The following is a 23,654-nucleotide window of genomic DNA, read 5'->3' on the forward strand; positions in this document are numbered from 1 at the left end:
GAATGCTGTTCATTAACTAGAGCTCAGCGTTCAACACCATAGTGCCCACGATGCTCATGACTAAGCTAAGGACCCTGGGACTAAATACCTCCCTCTGCAACTGGATCCTGGACTTCCTGATGGACCGCCCTCAGGTGGTAAGGGTAAGCAACAACACGTCTGCCACTCTGATCCTCAACACTGGGGCCCCTTAGGAGGGTGTACTTAGTCCCCTCCTGTACTCCCTGTTCACCCACGACTGCGTGGCCAAGCATGACTCCAAGTTTTCAGACGACACAACAGTGGTAGGCCTATCCACGACAATGATGAGACAGCCTATAGGGAGGGGGTCAGACAACTGGCAGTGTGGTGCCAGGACAACAACCTCTCCCTCAATGTGGGCAAGACAAAGGAGCTGATCGTGGACTACAAGAAAAGGTGGGCCGAACAGGCCCCCATTAACATCAACAGGGCTGTAGTGAAGCGGGTCGAGAGTTTCAAGTTCCTTGAAATTCCATCACCAACGCTCTATCATGGTCCAAACACACCAAGACAGTCGTGAAGAGGGCACGACAAAACCTTTTCCCCCTCAGGAGACATGGCATGGGCCCTCATATCCTCAAAAAGTTCAAATAGCTGCACCATCGAGAGCATCCTGACCATTTGCCTCACCGCCTGGTATGGCAACTGCTCAGCATCTGACCGGTCAGCATCTGACCGTAAGGTGCTACAGAGGGAAGTGCGTGCGGCCCAGTACATCACTGGGGCCAAGCTTCCTGCAATCCAGGACCTATATAATAGGCGGTGTCAGAGGAAAGCCCATAAAATTGTCAGAGACTCCAGTCACCCAAGTCATAGACTGTTTTCTCTGCTACCGCAAGCGGTACCAGGGCGCCAAGTCTAGGACCAAAAGGATCCTTAACAACTTCTATCCCCAAGCCATAAGACTGCTGAACAATTGATCAAGTGGCCAGTCACTTCAAATGCATAGTCACTTCACCCCTACCTACATGTACAAATGACCTCTAACGTGTTCCCCACACATTGACTCGGTACCCTTGTATATAGCCTCATTATTGTTATGTTATTGTGTTACTTTTTATTATTTTTGACTTGTTTATTTGGTAAATATTTTCTTAGCCCTTCTTGAACTGCACTGTTGGTTAAGGGCTTGTAAGTAAACATCTCACAGTAAGGTCTACACTTGTTGTATTCAGCGCATGTGACAAATCATGTTTGAGCTTGTCGTTGCTGTTGAGTGTAGGCTACAGGATCTGGCCATGTGTTTGAGCTTGTCGTTGCTGTTGAGTGTAGGCTACAGGATCTGACCATGTGTTTGAGCTTGTTGTTGCTGTTGAGTGTAGGCTACAGGATCTGGCCATGTGTTTGAGCTTGTCGTTGCTGTTGAGTGTAGGCTACAGGATCTGACCATGTGTTTGAGCTTGTTGTTGCTGTTGAGTGTAGGCTACAGGATCTGGCCATGGAAGGGTGTCTCTCTGAAATATTTCCTTTAGATTAGTTAGTCATGCAAAGAGTCGAGACTCCTGGCATAACCGTATGATCATGCTATATGGTATCAATGAATAATAATAATAATAATAATAATGACATAATGCACCGCACTGCAAGGGAAAGATGGCGCCATTTCCCTGGTATGCATTTTCCAAGATGGAGGAAACCAAAAAGGCAACAGAAAAAGGCGAGCGAAGACCAAAGAGAGTCAGTCTGTGAGTCAGACAGGTGTTTACCTGGACCCTAGGGACAAAAGGCGCTGTTCTTCTACTAAGGCTTTGGCTCTGGGTAAGCAAAATTAAACAACAACATAGAAAAATGCCGTAAAACCAAAAAAACATAAAACAACCAACAAAACACACTCACTGGACTCAAACCAGTGCCACAATAACACAAACACATTTTGAGGAGGAGGGGACGGAGAGTCAATCTAGCGATGTGTGTGTTTTCCCCCACCGTTCATTAGCATCAATCTGCATCTCATTATTCACTAATGTGCTGTATTGTCTTGAAGCCTTATCTGTGGGTTCCTGTACTTCCACACTCCTCAGAGAGAGGAAGAGGCTGCTCTGCTCCCGTTTTCACAGAAAATGATTGATGACTTCTAACTACGCGTTCCCTTCCGTGCTCTCTGGACTGTAACTTTCCTTCCTTTCTTCATTTAACATTTGTGTCACAATGACGTATTGAAATCCAATTGTCCCTCAACAAGGTTTGGAAATAATACAAATAATAATAAAAAACATTACAATTTCTAACTGCATCCAACGTATTGTTCAACTGGCACTTGATCCAGCAAGGTAATGTACTACAGTATATCAACTACAGTATATTAATTACAGTATATTAATTACAGTATAACTACAGTATATTAATTACAGTATAACTACAGTATATCAACTACAGTATATTAATTACAGTATATTAATTACAGTATAACTACAGTATATTAATTACAGTATAACTACAGTATATCAACTACAGTATATTAATTACAGTATAACTACAGTATATTAATTACAGTATATTAATTACAGTATAACTACAGTATATTAATGACAGTATAACTACAGTATATTAATTACAGTATATTAACTACAGTATATTAATTACAGTATAACTACAGTATATTAACTACAGTATATCAACTACAGTATATTAATTACAGTATAACTACAGTATATCAACTACAGTATATTAATTACAGTATAACTACAGTATATCAACTACAGTATATTAATTACAGTATAACTACAGTATATTAACTACAGTATATTAATTACAGTATAACTACAGTATATTAACTACAGTATATTAACTACAGTATATTAATTACAGTATAACTACAGTATATCAACTACAGTATATTAATTACAGTATAACTACAGTATATTAACTACAGTATATTAATTACAGTATAACTACAGTATATTAACTACAGTACGATTCAAATACTCTTGTTTTGGTTTCAAGGTCAGCTCATTGATGAAATGGAGAGAACTTCTGGATCTGAGTGGTGTGGGGCTGAGTGCTACAGGTAGGGATTGCAGAGATCACAACTGCAGCATGATTGGCTGACTGGGCTCTATTTGCGTCATAACTGTCAGCACGGGCCTCCTGGGTGTAGGCCTATGAATACTGGAGGGCCTGTGTGTGTCTGCTACCTCTCTCTGTGCTCCTTCTCTCCCTGTCTCTCACTCTGCTCCGCCATGCTCCCGTTACATACAGACGGGAGAGGAGAGGAGCCAGGCGGAGACGCTAGCAGCAGCACAGATTAGATCTCCCCCTCCTCACCAAAGAAAACAACAACAAGCAGAAATAGTAAAAGGCGTACAGTGTTTACAGACACACAGTCAACTATCAAACATTCTCACCTCTTCTGATAAACAAATACACTATGGACTTGATAGACTGTTATATATTGACTAATATCGACTGGTATATTTTTTGATAAAAAGATATCAGGAAATAAATCAAGCTATTTATAATCACATATAAAATGGATGTGTTATCATAAGGAAAGGGATTGAAAAGCTGTGACTATTTCATAACACTCTTTGTTTTTTTCTCCAAGAAACTAAATATCCTGAGTGTTATTTAAAATAAGTGCTGGAGGTTAGCATTAGTCTATTTCCGTCTGGCCTCCTGAGTTTCAGAGTTAAGCCTTTTACTCACTTCCCCCAAGAGTATATTAGGCATCAGATAATAAGCAACATGGTTCAGGGCAACATGATCTGTGGTCCTATGCTGGGTTGGGATGGGTCTAATTGAACAACTCTCAGAGCTCCAGCTACTCTCCAGAGCTCCAGCTACTCTCCAGAGCTCCAGCTACTCTCCCTGAATACTGCAGAGAAAGAAAACATCTGTTCTCAAACCCTCTGTGTGAATCTACACTGTATGATCCTTTCCTGCAGGTAATGTAGGCCCAGATAGAGCCAGGGTGTATTGTGGGTATTATAATAGGGTACTCACTGAGAGCTGTCCTGACAGGTACTGGGGGGCGTCCCGCAGCATCCCGGGGCTCATGGGAGACGTGACAGAGATAGAGGGGCGATCCATCTTCTGAGACTCAAAGGAACTCGAACCTGAGACAGGACAGACAGGGAGGAGGTCACATGATCAAATCTGAAACACTGTAATTTTGGTAACATACTTGAAGGAGAAGAAGAGGGAGAGAGAAAGAGGAGGGGGAGGAGAGAGAGAGAGAAAGAAAGCAAGTAGGGTAGAGAGATAGAAATTAGATATCATCACCTCTCCCTGACAATACCTTAGCTTGATATTTCAAGGTTGATTAATTAACGCAGGCTAATTAGTTATCATTGGGAAATGAAAGAAAAGCCAGACTTACTTGATTCCAGTTGTGCATGTGTGCTGTCTGGTATCCGAGGAATATCTCTGAAAGGAGAGAGAGAGGGGGGAGGAGGGATGGGGAAGGAAGAGGGGATCAATTGGTGCTAATGCTGAATGCACTGTATTTTAATGGTCCTAAGAAGAGCATTAGTCTTAATTCTCCTGTACAGCAGCTCCCTCCCTCAGCAATACAAAGCAGGACAAATATAGACACTGACAAAACAAAGGGGTTTCTGATTTCTCTGGGTATCTCTACTTTCAAAAACGATTGGCATCCCGCTGTTTGTGGAGGAGAGGGGGAAGAGTGGGTAGTGAGACACACACAGAGAGAGAGAGAGAGAGAGAGAGAGAGAGAGAGAGAGAGAGAGAGAGAGAGAGAGAGAGAGAGGCGGCAGCCACTGTTCATTTCATTGTGCCGCACTGCTAGTCCCATATGAGCCTCTGACACTGTCATCACACTGAAGGACTGATGGAGGGGAGGTATATTGGGAGGGAGGGTTGGGAGGCAGATATGTTAAATAAACAAGCAAAACAAATTACATTCAAATACACTCAGCCCCCTTTTCTCACATCTTCTCTCTCCTCTGCCAGAAACATGTTTTTTTACAAATGTATGAATGTGAATACACTGTAGTTTTGATGGTTCAGTAGTAATAAGTGTAGTTGCTGTTGTGAGGTCTTACCCTATGGGCCTAGAGACCACCAGTTCCACCTGGGGTTCTGGCTTTGATTCTAGAATGATATTGTAAACTTCTTTAAATGTGGCTCCTTGTAAAAACCTCCCGTTCCACTCCAGCACCTGGTCGCCTGTAAAACAAGAGATGCTGTCAGTCATCCATACATCAAGACGTCAGCTGGCAAGGTGCCGTTATGAACATGGGAAGCATAGTTATAAATATAGTTAAAAACATGATCTGTGTAGTTATAAACATGAGCAGGCCCACATGATGGAGAAAAGGAGAATATGAATGGTATTGTAGAAAACACAGCACACATAAACAAACAGTACAGCATTGTAATCGTCCTGGTAAGGGAATATTATAAATAATTGAATAACAGCACATCTGTCTAGTTCATACATGTTGTAATTAGTGCTATTAAATGAAGGGCAAAGGGTGTCAGAAGTTTAAACAAGGTTCTGACCCAGTTCACCAAGTAATCCAAATGTTTCTTGAATCACTGAAGTAGCTTATTAAATCTACAGTGCTGTGTACATGAGAAATGTATTGACAATCTTCAGCGTGCTTGAAAAAGTGTAGTTCTAAACACAGTAAGTGTACTTCTAAACATGGTAAATATAGTTCTAAACATGGTAAATGTAGTTCTAAACATGGTAAATGTAGTTCTAAACACAGTAAGTGTACTTCTAAACATGGTAAATGTAGTTCTAAACATGGTAAATGTAGTTCTAAACATGGTAAATATAGTTCTAAACATGGTAAATATAGTTCTAAACATGGTAAATGTAGTTCTAAACACAGTAAGTGTACTTCTAAACATGGTAAATGTAGTTCTAAACATGGTAAATGTAGTTCTAAACATGGTAAATGCAGTTCTAAACACAGTAAGTGTAGTTCTAAACATGGTAAATGTAGTTCTAAGTACAGTAAGTGTACTTCTAAACATGGTAAATGCAGTTCAAAACAGTAAGTGTAGTTCTAAATGTGGTAAATGTAGTTCTAAGCATAGTATGTGTAGTTCTAAAGGTAGTAAGCGTAGTTCTAAGCATGGTAAGTGTAGTTCTAAGCATAGTAAGTGTAGTTCTAAACATGGCTAATGTAGTTCTTAACATAGCAAGTGAAGTTCTAAACATGGCTAATGTAGTTCTAAACATAGCAAGTGATGTTCTAAACATGGTAAATGTAGTTCTACACATAATAAGTGTAGTTCTAAACATGGTAAGGGGTGTAGAGTATAAAATCAGATCAGTAGGTACCTGGTCTGAGGTGTCCAACAGTATCCGCTAGACTTCCTTTCCTCACTTTAGTGATGAAAGCACAAAGTCTACCAGATTCTGTCATCTTTCCACCCACCACCTATGAGGGAAGCAACACACATCAACATGTATAGTAGTAGTATATAGTATTATACTGTAATATAATCTCACCCTCAGTATGGTGTAAGCAGCCTGGCAGGGAAGGAATATGGATTCACTGATCACTTTGTTTCATAGAAACATATTTATTGACCATGTTTGAAAATCCATGTGTGAATTGAATTAACACATGGTAAAATGCAACCTGCAGATCTAGGCCTAATTCTAATGGCATATGTAGCCACATAGCATCATTCTGCCCATATGGTGCTGTTCTTTAATAGAGAAAGTATCTACGTGTTTAGTCAAAATGTACATCTCTTTTCATAATGTTGAATGTCCCTGTGTGTTGTGTTGGAACCCTGGGGCCACCTCTCTCTCCATTGTGCTGGAACACTTGAGGCCTGGGGGGCCTATAGCAGGCCAAGCAGCCCAGCTCTGCTCTACTCTGTAAGCCCCTGAACCGCTCTCCCTCCACAGGCATCAGACAAATAAAATCCCCTCTTAATGGCAGTTGAATGCCAACATACAAAGGAGCTTACGGAAGTCTCCTAAATGAAATGGCTTTATGTAACAGCCGGGCGAGAGAGAGCGGGAAAGGGAAAGGGACAGAGAGTGAGAGATGGATAGATAGAGATAGTTAAAAAGAGAGAGAGACAAACAGACTGGCTGGCCACTGCTTGCTGCTGAGCGAGGAGAAACACATAGCGTACCGTACAGCACAAAGAGGCACTGACTAGACACAAACATACCAATTCAGGAAGCTCATTCAATCATTAATGATTTTCCCATCTTGCCACTTTCCTTTTCTCTCCTGATGGCCCTCACTGTGCTAGCCCCTCACTGTGCTAGCCCCTCACTGTGCTAGCCCCTCACTGTGCTAGCCCCTCACTGTGCTAGCCCCTCACTGTGCTAGCCCCTCACTGTGCTTTGGCTAGCTGTGTGTGCTCACATCTTAAACCAGCCCAAGCCGCACAGATCATTCAAATGAATGCATTAGGAAGAGTTAACCCATCTAATCATGATATACTGTAAATATGGGACATATGTTTAGTAGCCTAGTTACTGTACTGTACATAATGGTGAATAAGCTGTACAATCCCAATGTTTCAGATGTGATCTCCCTATCTACAGTAAAGGGACATTGTCTCTGACTGAACATTTCAAATAGGCTTTTCTACATAACCACACTGCATAGTACACTCTCACGGCATCTGGTAGTTTAGAGACTGAGTCCTAAATGGTACACTACTCCTTATATAGTGCACTACTACCAGGTCCCTGGTTAAAAGTAGCACACGATATAGGGAATAGGGTGCCATTTGGAACACAGTCATGAACATAAAGAATTTGATATCAAGACACAGCTCATTAATATTAAATCAAGGAAATAATTTGCCGCCTAATTAATATTAAATCATGAATAATACAATTATGTCATTCATAATTAGGCAAGGCACCCACACATATCACTTCTAAATGTATATGCAGATAGAAATAGCCACAACATAGTTTCTACAAATAATATGAAAACATTGCTTATTGTGGTGAAGAATTTGAGCGTTCTTATTTTGTTCTGATACCAAGGTGTAGTGTCCACTCATAATATACAATTCAAAAATATAATTCCAAAATGTTTAGATGATCTTCAGTACGGACCTTTTGAGCCCTGAATACCTGTTAGTAAGGACTCCATTAATGATGTTATGATCAGGTTGTACTAGATGTTGATAAGGACGGTTTGTTCATTTCTTTTCAGCAACGTCTTTTTCCTCAACCACAAAACCAGTTTACAACCAGAACATTATGTCAATAAGACATATGTCCGCTGTGTATACTCTTTAGCGAGGCCCAAACGGCAACACATTCCCTCTACATACGGAGTAGGATACCATTTGGGAAGCAACCTTTGAATAGTGATGGACAGCTGAAATAATAAACGGCCTCTGACCATCAGGTCAGACTGGTCCCAGTAGATAGACAGAAGTCCAGACAGAGAGGTCAGACAGACAGGGCAGACTCACCTTCAGTCCCAGCAGTGCTCCTGAGTCTCGAGGTACACTTCCATCCTTCATCCGCTTGTTGAGCAGAATCCGCCCTATTAGGCGCTCCCCATCTTTGGAGGGCTGCCATGTCACTGGATGCTATAGGAACACACACAGCAACAACACACCTTGTGTTTTACAACTCATCCACACCAGATTCACTTCAATCCCTTTAAAAAGACTTCTTCAGAAAAGTGTGTATCATGTGAAGGGTGGGGTGAGGTGGGGGGGTATCACTCCATTTGACTTAATGAACGATCACACAAGCTCTGGTTTAGTTATCTAATCTGGTGATTATAGCTCTGTCTCTATCCTTTCCATTTCAGATACTATAACCTGTTTTTTCTTTTGGGATTAGCCGGATTGTCACAATTAGATAATAAAAGTTCATCAAAATCAATTAGATAACCAAAATCCCAAAAAATAATTGTATCTACTGCATCACAGTTACTGTGTATACGTACTGTAGTTGAAGGCAAAATGTTAAAACAAAGGCAAAATAAAACAACATTTACAATAACACAGCCCACATTTTAAGCAGTGATTAACTATGTCCAAAAACATACTTCATGGAAGTACTTCAATTTGATTTTAGGTACTATTTTCACTAAAACGATTCAATTCACGTTTTTCTAGGTATGTTATGATAAATGTATCACACAATGAAAATTAAACATTTTGCACATCCAATGCCAGGGCGTGTGTGATCCTGCCAACAGGAAAGAGGTAGAGAGCATTCAGCACCCCATGCAGGGTAAAATAGGCAAACCATCACGCCTTCCTAGTCACCGCAGAGCAGAGGCTCCACACAAACCATCTGAGAAAACCTGCACTGTATCTAGAACATCTCACTTAAAACTCAGCCACATTGGCATCAAATCCAGTTGAGTTTGGATGAGTGTAGATTTTGTCTGATGGTCTGTGAGGGAGGTCTTAGCTGAAGGCAGAGGGAGGTTAAGACTGCAGTCCACCACTCTCTGCCCTGCTACACACAGCACTCCACCTCTCTCTGCCCTGCTACACACAGCACTACTCCTCCACAATGGAGCAGGTAGAAGCAGATGAAGAAAAATGTAATTATGCAACAAAAAAACAAAACAAGAGGTGAACTGAAGTAGGATTTATGGACGAAACTCCCAAAAGAATAGCACAGGGCGATGATTAAGGCAAAGATGAAGAGAGACAAAAAATATATGAAATCACAACAAACATGACAGTGGAAGGGAAAAAAAGAAAAACATAACTTTGTCTGTGCAAAACAAATCCAATCGTTCCTGTTATAAGTGCTTGGTTTAGTTTTGGTATTACACTGAGTGGAGATCTAGGGGGGATAATGACTTGACTAGGTAGTGTATGTTGGGAGAGGAGGGGTCATTCCAGTGAGGGACTGGACTAAAGGCCTGTGTCTGTGAGAGGTAGGTGTCGTTACCCTACTGTAATGTTACTAAGATGGCCGCTACAGTAAAAATAACAAAACAGACAGAGCAACTAGCAACATGCAACTAGAGGAGTGGACATTGCTGTGTGCCATGACAAAAAGAGAGTTGTGTTTTATGGATCTTTATGCTGCCAGAGAGCAAACAGCAGAACAATAAAGAGGGGTTCCCCATCTCCTATTTCAGCAACACCCAGCAAGCTGCTGTCGAAATGAAATCAATCTGATCAATTCCCTGGGATAATAATAAAGACGAAGTTCAAAGGAAAATCAATCAATTCAAATTTAAAAAAGAATAAACATGTCTACTATTTAACAATTAGTGACAGATAAAGACCGGAGGAGGTAGGTAAAGAAAAAGAAAGAAAAAAATAACAAAATGCAGATATTTTGGCTACATAGTCTCCAGTACCTTCTCACTATGGCTATGCTGATTGTCCTCGTTTAGGGTAGTGCTACTGCATGTGTCAACGCCAGAGTCTTTAACCTGGGGTTCGCACCATTCTGCGTCCTCTTCCAATGAGTGGCCCCCAAAGCGAACCATTTTCTTTTGCCTCTCAGATAAGGTGTTGTGTGTTGAGTCGGACAAAAATGCCTGCTCAATAGTTTTTCTTTTCCCCCTTTGACTGTCCCCTACAGGTGTGGGATAAAAAACAGAAAGAAAGAAGAAAACCCATGCGGAGGTGTAAATAAAACAAAGCAAACATGAAATGACAAAGGACTCGGAGAGGGGGAGGAAAGGGGAGGGGGAGGGGGGTTAGGGGCAGGGCTCCGCATGTCTCACCAAAGACATTGGGGAGGCCTCGCTGCTATGCCATGAAGCATGGTCCAACCAGTGGCCATCCAAATCTCCTGTGGGAGCCACACACACACACACACACACACACACACACACACACACACACACACACACACACACACACACACACACACACACACACACACACACAAGAGAAGACAGTGAGAGGGAAAGGTGAGGACCACAGAACCCCAACATACAGTGCTGACACACACACGCAGACACACACACTCACAGGTGAACAACAATAGCTCCTGTGAAGAGAGTAGAAACATACAGTCCACACACAGTAGATGGGCCTCCCTTAAGTCAATACTGCGATGGCACAGAGTACATGACCATGACTACTATGAACACACGTTCAGACAACACAAGCACAGAACATTTAGGTTGCGTTTAGTCTTGGAACAATTCTCATTGGTTGCAAGACCAAACCAGGCCCAACACTCTTATAAATCATTCACTCATGTTGCCAGTCAAACCTCTTTTCCAAGACATTCTATTGAAGCAAACTAGCCAAAGATACCGTTGTAACTCTCTGCAGTCGTAACTTTAAAGCAATCGACAGACAGAAATTCACATTGTTCAAATGAAGATAGCGTCCATGCATCCTACTATCTTACCAGCCTGGGTCTGGGTGTGTGAGAGAGAGACATATTCCCTCAGCCCAGCAGGCCAGGCAGGGACTTCAGCAGTCATGGAGAGAGTTCATCTTTTTCTCTGTGTCTGTTCTCTGTGTGTGCACTTTCTCCAATAAGGCTCAGTCAGTCTGTCTGTCACCTGTCTGGTCAGGGGGATCGATGGAGACTGGCTTGCTCAGACAAACCAAGAACTAGCCCCTGTAAACGACCATCTCTCTCTCTCTCTCTCGCTCTTCTCTTCCTCGGTCCTTAACTTCTCTCTCTCCTCCATCCATCCTCAGTCCATCGCTCTCCTGATAGAGAGATCATCATCTTTAGATCCAACATGACTTCTGGACCTGCTTTCTAGAACGACATCATGTTGTTATAGACTTCAGCAGCGTTTCCTCTGGTTGATGATGGTAACTAAAAGAGTGAGAAGTAGTGAATGTTGAAGGCGGGATGGAAGTCGTCCCTGACAGAAGGAGAGGTACGGAGCGCTGAGGAGGCCTGTCGAGAGGAGGGGTCATTTTGAAGTGTTCTTTCTTTGAAGTTAACATAAGATATTTGTGTCTGTCTCGCTCTCCGTCTATCTCTCTCAGCCAACGAAAGATATATCAACACATTAAACATTCCTGATAAACACTCCTATTTAGAAGTACTATTAGCTTCCATAGGCCACTAATTTTACAACCCAATAAGACAAATTCGGCATCATGAAATGATTCATATTAAAAGCATACAGCGATGAAGTATGAGGTATGGCCAGCCACTTGGTCGCCCATTTTGTCACTATGGACCATTCAGGACACTGGATCTGTCTCCATTGCCGATTTGTCGATACATAGCTTGGCGTATGTACAGTATGCACTGTTAAAAAGAAAACTCAACTTTTTGGTCTAAGAGTTAGCTGAACTAAACAAAATGTGTTTCCCCAAAGTTAGCTCCAACTTGACAAAACTTCAGTCAATTTAAAATGTGTTTTTTCAACTATAAATTATTATTTGGGCATCTTAACTAAAAAAAAAGGCTGTGCAAATGTTAACACACACACACAGCACTTTTAACAATGTTTTCAACTCACATATTTGATACCAGTGACATAAAGTCAGCAAAAAAATGAACGTCATCTCACTGTCAACTGCGTTAATTTTCAGCAAACTTAACATGTGTAAATATTTGTATGAACATAACAAGATTCAACAACAGACATATACTGAACAAAACATGTGATTAACAGAAATGGAATAATGTGTCCCTGAACAAAGTAACAGTCAGTATCTGGTGTGGCCACCAGCTGCATTAAGTACTGCAGTGCATCTCCTCCTCATGGACTGCACCAGATTTGCCAGTTCTTGCTGTGAGATGTTACCCCACTCTTCCACCAAGGCACCTGGAAGTTCCCGGACATTTCTGGGGTTGGGAGGGGGGGGGGGGGGGGGGGCCCTAGTGATTACCCTCCGATCGAACAGCTCCCAGGCGTGCTCAATGGTAATGAGATCCAGGCTCTTCGCTGGCCATGGTAGAACACCGACATTCCTGTCTTGCAGGAAATCACGCACAGAACGAGCAGTATGGCTGGTGGCATTGTCATGCTGGAGGGTCATGTCAGACTGAGCCTGTAGGAAGGGAGGAGGATGTCTTCCCTGTAACGCACAGCATTGAGATTGTCTGTAATGACAACAAGCTCAGTCCGAGGATGCTGTGACACAACGCCCCAGACTATGACGGAACCTCCACCTCCAAAATCGATCCCGCTCCAGAGTACAGTCGTGGTCAAAAGTTTGAGAATGACACAAATATTAATTTCCACAAAGTTTGCTGCTTCAGTGTCTTTAGATATTTTTTTCAGATGCTACTATGGAATACTGAAGTATAATTACAAGCATTTCATAAGTGTCAAAGGCTTTTATTGACAATTACAAGTTGAAGCAGAGTCAATATGTTGAACTTTCTTTTTCAAGACCTCTGCAATCCGCCCTGGCATGCTGTCAATTAACTTCTGGGCCACATCCTAACTTATGGCAGCCCATTCTTGCATAATCAATGCTTGGAGTTTGTCAGAATTTGTGGGGTTTTGTTTGTCCACCCGCCTCTTGAGGATTGACCACAAGTTCTCAATGGGATTAAGGTCTGGGGAGTTTCCTGGCCATGGACCCAAAATATCAATGTTTTGTTCCCAGAGCCACTTAGTTGTCACTTTTGCCTTATGGCAAGGTGCTCCATCATGCTGGACAAGACATTGTTCGTCACCAAACTGTTCCTGGATAGTTGGGAGAAGTTTCTCTCAGAGGATGTGTTGGTACCATTCTTGATTCATGGCTGTGTTCTTAGGCAAAATTGTGAGTGAGCCCACTCCCTTGGCTGAGAAGCAACCACACACATGAATGGTCTCAGGATGCTTTACTGTTGGCATGACACAGGACTGATGGTAGCACTCACCTTGTCTTCTCCGGACAATATTTATTCTGGATGCCCCAAACAATCGGAAAGAGGATTCCTCAGAGAAAATGACTTTACCCCAGTCCTCAGCAGTCCAATCCCTGTACCTTTTGCAGAATATCAGTCTGTCCCTGATGTTTTTCCCTGGAGAGAAGTGGCTTCTTTGCTGCCCTTCTTGACACCAGGCCACCCTCCAAAAGTCTTCGCCTCACAATGCGTGCAGATGCACTCACACCTGCCTGCTGATGCCCTCACACCTGCCTGCTTCCATTCCTGAGCAAGTTCTGTACTGGTGATGCCCCGATCCCGCAGCTGAATCAACTTTAGGAGATAGTCCTGGCGCTTGCTAGGCTTTCTTGGGCGCCCTGAAAAGCCTTCTTCACAACAATTGAACCGCTCTCCTTGAAGTTCTTGATGATCCGATAAATGGTTGATTTAGGTGCAATCTTACTGGCAGCAATATCCTTGCCTGTGAAGCCCTTTTTGTATAAAGCAATGATGACGGCACGTGTTTCCTTGCAGGTAACCATGGTTGACAGAGGAAGAACAATGATTCCAAGCACCACCCTCCTTTTGAAGCTTCCAGTCTGTTATTTGAACTCAATCAGCATGACAGAGTGATCACCAGCCTTGTCCTCATCAACACTCACACCTGTGTTAACAAGAGAATCACTGACATGATGTCAGCTGGTCCTTTGGTGGCAGGGCTGAAATGCAGTGGAAATGATTCAGTTAATTTGCATGGCAAACAGGGACTTTGCAATTTTTTGCAATTCATCCCATCACTCTTCATAACATTCTGGAGTATATGCAAATTGCCATCATACAAACTGAGGCAGCAGACTTTGTTAAAATTAATATTTGTGTCATTCTCAAAACTTTTGGCCACGACTGTACAGGCCTCAGTGTAACGCTCATTCCTTCGACGATAAACGCAAATTCGACCATCACCCCTGGTGAGACAAAACTGCGACTCGTCAGTGAAGAGCACTTTTTGCCAGTCCTGTCTGGTCCAGCGACGGTGGGTTTGTGCCCATAGGCGATGTTGTTGCTAGTGATGTCTGGGGAGGACCTGCCTTTACAACAGGCCTACAAGCCCTCAGTCCAGCCTCTATCAGCCTATTGCGGACAGTCTGAGCACTGATGGAGGGATTGTGCCTTCCTGGTGTAACTCAGGCAGTTGTTGCTGCCATCCTGTACCTTTCCCGCAGGTGTGATGTTCGGATGTACCGATCCTGTGCAGGTGTTGTTACTCGTGGTCTGCCTCTGCAAGGACAATCAGCTCTCTGTCCTGTCTCCCTGTCTTAGGCGTCTCACAGTGCGGACATAGCAATTTATTGCCCTGGCCACATCTGCAGTCCTCATGCCTCCTTGCAGCATGCCTAAAAGCAGGGACCCTGGGCATCTATCTTCTGGTGTTTTTCAGTCAGTAGAAAGGCCTCTTTAGTGTCCTAAGTGTTCATAACTGTGACCTTAATTGCATACCGTCTGTAAGTTGTTAGTGTCTTAACAACCGTTCCACAGGTGCATGTTCATTCATTGTTTATGGTTCATTGAACAAGGATGGGAAACAGTGTTTAAACCCTGTGTTGAAAACGCTGTGTTTGTGTGTAACTAGTTACACAGCCTTTATTTTAGGTAAAATGCGCAAAATTGTTGTTCAGGTAACACTTGGACCGAAAAGTTGAGTAAACCAAAAATAGGCTGTGGAACCAGTTACTTAATAATAATTAGCTGAAACAACTAGATTGATTTTACAGTAAGCGTGTGCGAGTTCAAATAACTGTAGTACACACTGCACAGTGTGCCAATACGTCTGTAGGGAACAGGTAAGGTTAAATAGAACCAGTGCATTTTTGCAACCCAAAGCTGCACGCATCATTTCCTTCGCATCACTTCCTGTGAAAAGAGAATAATCTAATGGAGCTATAAAGGACAGGTCTCCATAAAGCAGTTAGCCTGGTGAATACATAACTCAATCTGGGAGAAGTCAGGGAATTCAGTTGGAAGAATATAAAAATAGCTTTATGCTGCAAATGTTGTTAGGTTTGGGTAGGAAGGGAGATCAGATGTTCTCTCAATATCTCTTTAAATGTATAGCCTGCTCTGTAGCTTTACTCTAGGGTTGCTATCAAGAGTGTTGAGGATCACGTCTTTGGAAGCTGAGTAAACAGTAAATCATTTCTACATTAATATTCATGAAAATCTTTCAAGGCTGGCCGAGACACTGCAAGGCAGAGCAAGGTCAGGTCCTCTCCAAAACAATCAGCCATCCTCCTCTTATCACCATCCCTCCACCCCTCCCCGGGACCTATCACAAGCCCTCCATCCCTCCACCTCTCCCCTGGTCCTATCACAAGCCCTCCATCCCTTCACCCCTCCCCTGGTCCTATCACAAGCCCTCCATCCCTCCACCTCTCCCCTGGTCCTATCACAAGCCCTCCATCCCTTCACCCCTCCCCTGGTCCTATCACAAGCCCTCCATCCCTTCACCCCTCCCCTGGTCCTATCACAAGCCATCCATCCCTTCACCCCTCCCCTGGTCCTATCACAAGCCCTCCATCCCTTCACCCCTCCCCTGGTCCTATCACAAGCCCTCCATCCCTTCACCCCTCCCCTGGTCCTATCACAAGCCCTCCATCCCTTCACCCGTCCCTGTGGGTACTAAAACCACTTACTGTATACAGTTATGCCCAGTGATAAAACATTATGGAAGTCCCCAGATGGGCTGTGCCCTCCGTGACCCGCTGGAACCAACAGCTGACAACACTCAACACTGATTACCCTCCCTGCCACACACACACACACACACACACACACACACACACACACACACTGAGCTGTTGTTGCTGCCAGTCGCCATAAACACACTTTAGCATCGCTGCCTCTCCTCTCCCTGCCTCTCTTTGTCTCAGCTGCTGCAACCAAATGACTTTGCTATTGTGTCCATGATAGCCCCAAACAGCTTACGGCTTGCAATTCTAACAGTCACAGATCATTCAATTGCATAGACATGTTTAAATCCCATAGACATGTTTAAATCGCATAGACATGTTTAAATCCCATAGACATGTTTAAATCCCATAGACATGTTTAAATCCCATAGACATGTTTAAATCCCATAGACATGTTTAAATCCCATAGACATGTTTAAATCCCATAGACATGTTTAAATCGCATAGACATGTTTAAATCCCATAGACATGTTTAAATTCCATAGACATGTTTAAATCGCAATAGACATGTTTAAATCGCATAGACATGTTTAAATCCCATAGACATGTTTAAATCCCATAGACATGTTTAAATCCCATAGACATGTTTAAATCCCATACATGTTTAAATCCCATAGACTGTCACACCGTGATCTGTTTCACCTGTCTTTGTGATTGTGTCTACCCCCCCTCCAGGTGTCACCCATCTTCCCCATTATCCCCTGTGTAATTATACCTGTGTTCTCTGTTTGTATATTGCCATTTCGTCTGGTTTGTCAAGCTTACCAGCGTTCGTCCTGTCAGCTCCTGTCTTTTCCCAGCCTCTCTTTTTCTCGCCCTCCTGGTTTTTGACCCTTGCCTGTCCTTACCCTGAACCCGCTTGCCCGACCACTCTGCCTGCCCCTGAGCCTGCCTGCCGTCCTGTACATTTGCCTCTGTTGCTGTAATAAATATTGTTATTTCAACACAGTCTGCATCTGGGTCTTACCTTATCCTGATATAGACATGCTGAAATCCCACAGACATGTTGAAATCCCACAGACATGTTGAAACCCAATCGACATGTTGAAATCACATAGACACAGAACCGAAGCAGTGTGTTAAACTAAGAGTGAGTCCCTGGAACCGCAGTCATTCTCTCTCCAGCTCATCTGAAGGTTTTCACACACATTCACACACCATCCACCGCCACTGCCACGCCCCTCAGATCGGGGCTGGGCTAGGCTACTGTTGTCCCAGTCTAGAGAATGTGGCCTCCCTCTGTTGCCTCTCTCTTCCTCCTGTTTAACTAACAGTGCCAACCATAATTGGGCCCTGATCCCAGGTGTGGCCCTGGTGAGGCCCGGTAAAAACCCAGCTGAGGGTGCTTCAGCCAACAGGAAACTCATCATGGACATAAATTGTGAGCTTCAGCAGTCGTCTCGTCCCCCCCCCCCCCCCCCCCCCCCCCGCCAGTTGGTTTCACTCGGGCCCGGCGCAGCAGGCGCTGAGGCCCACCACCAAAGTGCTGATTCAGGATTCCGGCAGCAGCACAACGTGGGGAGGAGACAGTGGAGAAAGAGTTCATTGCCAGCAGGCTCTCCATCACTTTGACAACTCAATAGAAACCAGTGTAAACTATTAATTGGATCATTAATTATTGATGCTGTTTTTACTACAATTTGGGGGGTGAGAGCCGAAAGAGAGAGAGAGACAGACAGAGAGAGACAGAGAGGTGAAACATTGTCTATGTTTAAACATAGTATCCATGCTGTGAGGTAAAGGGAGCAGATTAGCAGTGTGGTTTGTGTCGGTGAAAGCAGATTGTCCAAAAACATCCAAGGTGTAGCAGGTTAAAGAGCTACAGAATCAATTATTATTTAGGCCATTTGTTTTTTGGTTTTTAATTAAAAAATTATAGTCAATGTACTGTTATTACAATGTAGAAACGCACACTATAACATTATTTGTTTATTTGTCTGGCATTGAACAGAAGAATGCCCTTTACTCAACAGAACCTGACCAGAGATAGAGCTGTAATGAGAATCTCTCTCTCTCAACAATCTCCTTCTTTCTCTCCCTCTCTTTCTCTTTCTCTCTCTCCCCCTATCCTTCCCTGTCTGTCTGTCTGTCTGTCTGTCTGTCTGTCTGTCTGTCTGTCTGTCTGTCTGTCTCTCTGTCTGTCTGTCTCCTCTCATCTTTTCTCGTTTCTGTCCTGCCTGCACTATCATGAGGCGGCATGTCAGGAGATCAATAGGGAGGAAAACAGAGGGAGAGGGATGTCACACTAAATCAGTCTCCCAGCCTCACTACCGACGGGCCAGCCAGGAGCAGCCAGGAGCTCAGGCCATTACTGATGGCAACTCCTCCCTCTCTCTCTCCCTCACTCCTTCCCTCACCTCCCTCCCAGACCCCTAGAAAGCCCAGGGTCAAAGAGCATGGCACGAGGTGTGTTTAACCTGCCATAACACACCCATCTATTCACCTCACCCATCTCGGCCTCCCTCCCTTCCAGGCCAGGGCAGTCAAGCAGCTCACGGAGTGCACTACATAGCAGAGCCCTTCCAGGCCAGGCCAGTCAAGCAGCTCACGGAGTACACTACATAGCAGAGCCCTTCCAGACCAGGCCAGTCAAGCAGCTCACGGAGTGCACTACATAGGAGAGCCTTTCCAGGCCAGGCCAGTCAAGCAGCTCATGCAGTGCACTACATAGCAGAGCCCTTCCAGACCAGGCCAGTCAAGCAGCTCACGGAGTGCACTACATAGGAGAGCCTTTCCAGGCCAGGCCAGTCAAGCAGCTCATGCAGTGCACTACATAGCAGAGCCCTTCAAGGCCAGGCCAGACAAGCAGCTCACGGAGTGCACTACATAGCAGAGCCCTTCCAGGCCAGGCCAGTCAAGCAGCTCACGGAGTGCACTACATAGCAGAGCCCTTCCAGGCTAGGCCATTCAAGCAGCTCACGGAGTGCACTACATAGCAGAGCAGACCATAGTGCTGCTGACTGGCCACAGACGGACAGAAGGTGCTTTCTGACCTCTTTACTTTTTCCCTCAGCTTTTTCCCTTCCGCCCAAGCTATTAGAATGTATGTTCTGCTTATCTGGTTACGGCTCGTCCCTCAACATCACACTGGACTGACTGGGTGAAGGGAAAATTATGCTGGCCAAACGCCATTCCTATTGCTAATCATTGAGTGCTTGCTTACTAAGGTGTTTTAATGACAGACAGTATATAACCCATTACCTCCAAAATACAAAACATTACATCCTATTCCTCAGAAGCTCACCTCCCTTCGCCTCAGCAGTCCACATTCAAACTACTCTGTGACCCCACCACGAATGTGATCCTTAACATGACCTTCACAATACAATGTGGGGATTTCTTCATCTATCTGCGGTCTGTTGGTCTGTGTGAAACCTTGGAAAGCCCCCTCCATCCCACAGCATCAATAATGGAGCCAGTCTGTGCTAACCTAGCCATGTGCTACTTCTCTCCTTGTGTGAGGAAGAAAGTTACATAACACAGGGACTGGGGAATGTTGACTGCCTGGATTCTCCTCGTCCTCGTCCTCGTCCTCTCCACCTGTGAAGCAGCTCTGTGTTCCTCCCCTCCTCCCCTGTCCTCTTTTCTCCTTTCCTCTTCTCTGTTGTTTTCTCCTCCCTCTCCTCCTCATCCGTCTTTCCTGTTTTTGACACCGCCAAGGTAAAAGCTCCCATAATTACAGATTTGACCAAATCTATTTGCAATTATGACGACTATGGGCCTGCTTGGAGTGAGTCAAGTGGCCCAATTTCTTAAGGATAGCTTCGGATGTTAATTCTGTACAAAAATGGGGTTTAATTCAATGTGTGTGTGTGTACGTGTGTGTGTCAAGGGGAGCATTTAGTTCCGAAAAATGACTCTTTGTCTATAACCATTGTCCTGTCGTAACAAATATGTGGGAAGGCTAGAGGACAGGGAAGAGTCTGTGTTGCTATTTAGCATGTACAGTAGTTGTCTGTAGGAGTAGTGGAAATCTGAAATACAGGCCTTAAACCCTTACAGATGTCTTACAATATAATACCTATCCTGTAAAGAATCCTATCCTATAGTGTTGAAGGGAAACCGACAAAATTAGGTTGATTCATGTTGATATTTGCCAACCATTTAGTGCAGGTTGGCATTTATTGTCATGAGTCTTGCCCAGGAGGCAGCTCTGCAGAGTGGTCACTAGCTGGCACAGCCACAAAGTCCTCAAATCTGATTTTAAACCTAACGCTAACACATAACACTAACCTTCAATTAAGACCAAAATGCGAATTTCTGATTTCATGAATGATTACAATACAGCCCATTTTGACTTAGCAGTTGGCCTATCAAGCGTAAACCGCTGAATTCTACCTCCAGGGCAAGACACATGACAATAAACGTCGACCTGACTATTTAGTGGAGGATCCTAATGTTTAGCTTTTCTTCAAGAACAACATACAGTGCATTCGGAAAGTATTCAGACCCCTTGAATTTTTCCAAATGTTGTTACAGCCTTATTCTAAAATTGATTAAATAGTTTTTTTCCCATCATCAATCTACACACAATACCCCATAATGACAAAACAAAAACAGTTTTCTCGAAATGTTTACAAATAAAAAAACTGAAATATTACATTTGCATAAGTATTCAGACCCTTTACTCAGTACTTTGTTGAAGAACCTTTGGCAGCGATTACAGCCTCGAGTCTTCTTGGGTATGACACTAAAAGCTTGGCACACCTGTATTTGGGGAGTTTCTCCCATTCTTCTCTGCAGATCCTCTCAAGCTCTGTCAGGTTGGATGGGGAGCATCGCTGCACAGCTATTTTCAGGTCTCTCCATAGATGTTCGATTGGGTTCAAGTCCGGGCTCTGGCTGGGACACTGAACCTTCGCCCAGTCTGAGGTTCTGAGTGCTCTGTAGCAGGTTTTTATCAAGGATCTCTCTTCTATACTTTGCTCCATTCATCTTTCCCTCGATCTTGACTAGTCTCCCAGTCCTTGCCGCTGAAAAACTTCCCCACAGCATGATGCTGCCACCACCATGTTTCACCGTAGGGATGGGGCCAGGTTTCTTCCAGGAGTGACACTTGGTATTCAGGTCAAAGAGTTCAATCTTGGTTTCATCAGACCAGAGAATCTTGTTTCTCATTGTCTGAGAGTCCTTTAGGTGCATTTTGGCAAACTCCAAGTCATGTGCCTTTTACTGAGGAGTGGCTTTAGTCTGGCCACTCTCCCATTTCAATTTTGTTATTTGACCTTTATTGAACTAGGCAAGTCAGTTAAGAACAAATTCTTATTTTCAAAGACGGCCTAGGAACAGTGGGTTAACTGCCTTGTTCAGGGGCAGAACGACCTTGTCAGCTCGGGGATTTGATCTTGCAATCTTTCAGTTACTAGTCCAACGCTCTAACCACAAGGCTACCTGCTGCCCATGAAGGACTGATTGGGGGAGTGCTGCAGAGATGGTTGACCTTCTGGAAGGTTCTCCCATCTCCACAGAGGAACTCTGGAGCTCTGTCTGCGGTGACCATCGGGTTCTTGGTCACCTCCCTGACCAAGGCCCTTCTCCGCCGATTCCTCAGTTTGGCCGGTTGGCCAGCTATAGGAAGAGTCTTGGTGGTTCCAAACTTCTTCCATTTAAGAATGATGGAGGCCACTGTGTTCTTGGGGACCTTCAGCGCAGCAGAAATGTTTGGTACCCTTCCCTAGACCTGTGCTATGACACAATCCTGTCTTAGAGCTCTACGACCTCATGGCCTGGTTTTTGCTCTGACATGCACTGCCAACTCTGGGACCATATATAGACAGGTGTGTACCTTTCCAAATCATGTCCAATCAATTACATTTTCCACAGGTGGACTCCAATCAAGTTGTAGAAACATCTCAAGGATGATCAATGGAAACAGGATGCACCTGAGATCAATTTTGAGTCTCATAGCAAAGGGTCTGGTTACATACATAAATAAGGTATCTGTTTTTAATTTTTAATACATTTACATAAATAAATAAAAAACAGTTTTCACTTTGTCATTCTGGGGTATTGTATGTAGATTGAGGAGGAAAAATATTTACTTAATACATTTTAGAACAAGGCTGTAACATGAAAATGTGGAAAAGGGGAAGGGGTCTGAATACTTTCCGAATGCACTGTATATTAGCATTTTTGCAGCTTTATATCTGATAGCAGCAAACGGGGATCCATCACAAATACAAATACCAATAATAACTATGCCTGTTTCACTTTCAAGCTATGTGTAAGGGACCGTGTAGAGGGACTAACTCACATCAGTCAGTCCTTCACAGTCATCCAAAGGAGACAGAGACAACACACAGGGAAGTAACCCGTGAGTGTAGATGTGCCGTACAGTCTGCTTTAGAGGGGAATCTATATAGGTCACTCCTCAGAAACATCTCTACAAACACTTGGAAACGCCTTTAGAAGCGGTCTGCCTTTTTAAAGGACTAATATGGAAACCACAAAGCCAGCCTACTTTCAGCACGGTGACCGCTCCTCCGCCGGCCCAGGCCTAATCTCTCTCTCTATCTGGGACTTTGTTAGTGTCCTTAACGTTATCAGCAGAGGGCGAGGGTGGTTCGATCGTTCAGAAGCATTGTGGTACAGTAGAATGAGATGAATGTATAATTCATAACAACTATCTGCCTGCATCTAGAGGAGAGGGGGCTAGTAGCTAGGGACTAGGAGTTAGGGGCTAAGTGTTAGGGACTAGGAGTTAGGGACTAGGAGCTAGAAGTAAGCCATTCAAAAACCATTTGATCTCCAAACTTCCACTCAGCCCAACCCAGCTCACGACTCGACTCCACTGTCTACTCCAATCCCATCCTGTCCTCCCTGGCTGATCCAACAGAGTTGAGTTGTCGTGCAGGGGGAATCCTACTGGCCTCACAAGTAGCCTGATCTCGCGAGCTTATCAGTGCAAGGAACCATTCATGTTAGCGTGCAAGATCACGCGGCTTGCAATGCTAGAATCCTACAGGGAGAAACCTTAATTATTATACCACTTTTAATTGCATTTGCCGTACATTCATTAATTAATATGCACGACTGATGACATTGTTCAGCCAGAGGCCGTTCAAAAGCAGCATCACAGACTAACCCACAGACACAGACAGACTGACTCCCTATAGGCTGAATGACTGAAACAGCACATCACCTCTGGCCCTGAACCTATTTGAGGTGAGCCGCCCGATAAGCACAAACACACACACGCAAGC

General features: G+C 43.9%; 1 protein-coding gene across 1 annotated transcript in view; it reads right to left on the bottom strand.

Annotated features, from left to right (window-relative positions):
* LOC139424179 (regulating synaptic membrane exocytosis protein 2-like) overlaps nt 1–23,654 on the bottom strand; it is a 208,372-nt gene that overhangs the window by 81,622 nt on the left and 103,096 nt on the right. The window contains exons 6-12 of the mRNA XM_071175864.1: nt 10,269–10,489; nt 8,401–8,520; nt 6,278–6,377; nt 5,025–5,148; nt 4,340–4,386; nt 3,964–4,076; nt 1,728–1,775 (exon numbers count right to left, since the gene is read on the bottom strand). Of these exons, the coding sequence (XP_071031965.1) occupies nt 1,728–1,775; nt 3,964–4,076; nt 4,340–4,386; nt 5,025–5,148; nt 6,278–6,377; nt 8,401–8,520; nt 10,269–10,489 (773 nt within the window). The remainder of the gene's footprint in view (nt 1–1,727; nt 1,776–3,963; nt 4,077–4,339; nt 4,387–5,024; nt 5,149–6,277; nt 6,378–8,400; nt 8,521–10,268; nt 10,490–23,654) is intronic.

This window comes from Oncorhynchus clarkii, chromosome 2 (assembly GCF_045791955.1).
Source record: "Oncorhynchus clarkii lewisi isolate Uvic-CL-2024 chromosome 2, UVic_Ocla_1.0, whole genome shotgun sequence".
Lineage (NCBI taxonomy): Eukaryota > Metazoa > Chordata > Actinopteri > Salmoniformes > Salmonidae > Oncorhynchus > Oncorhynchus clarkii.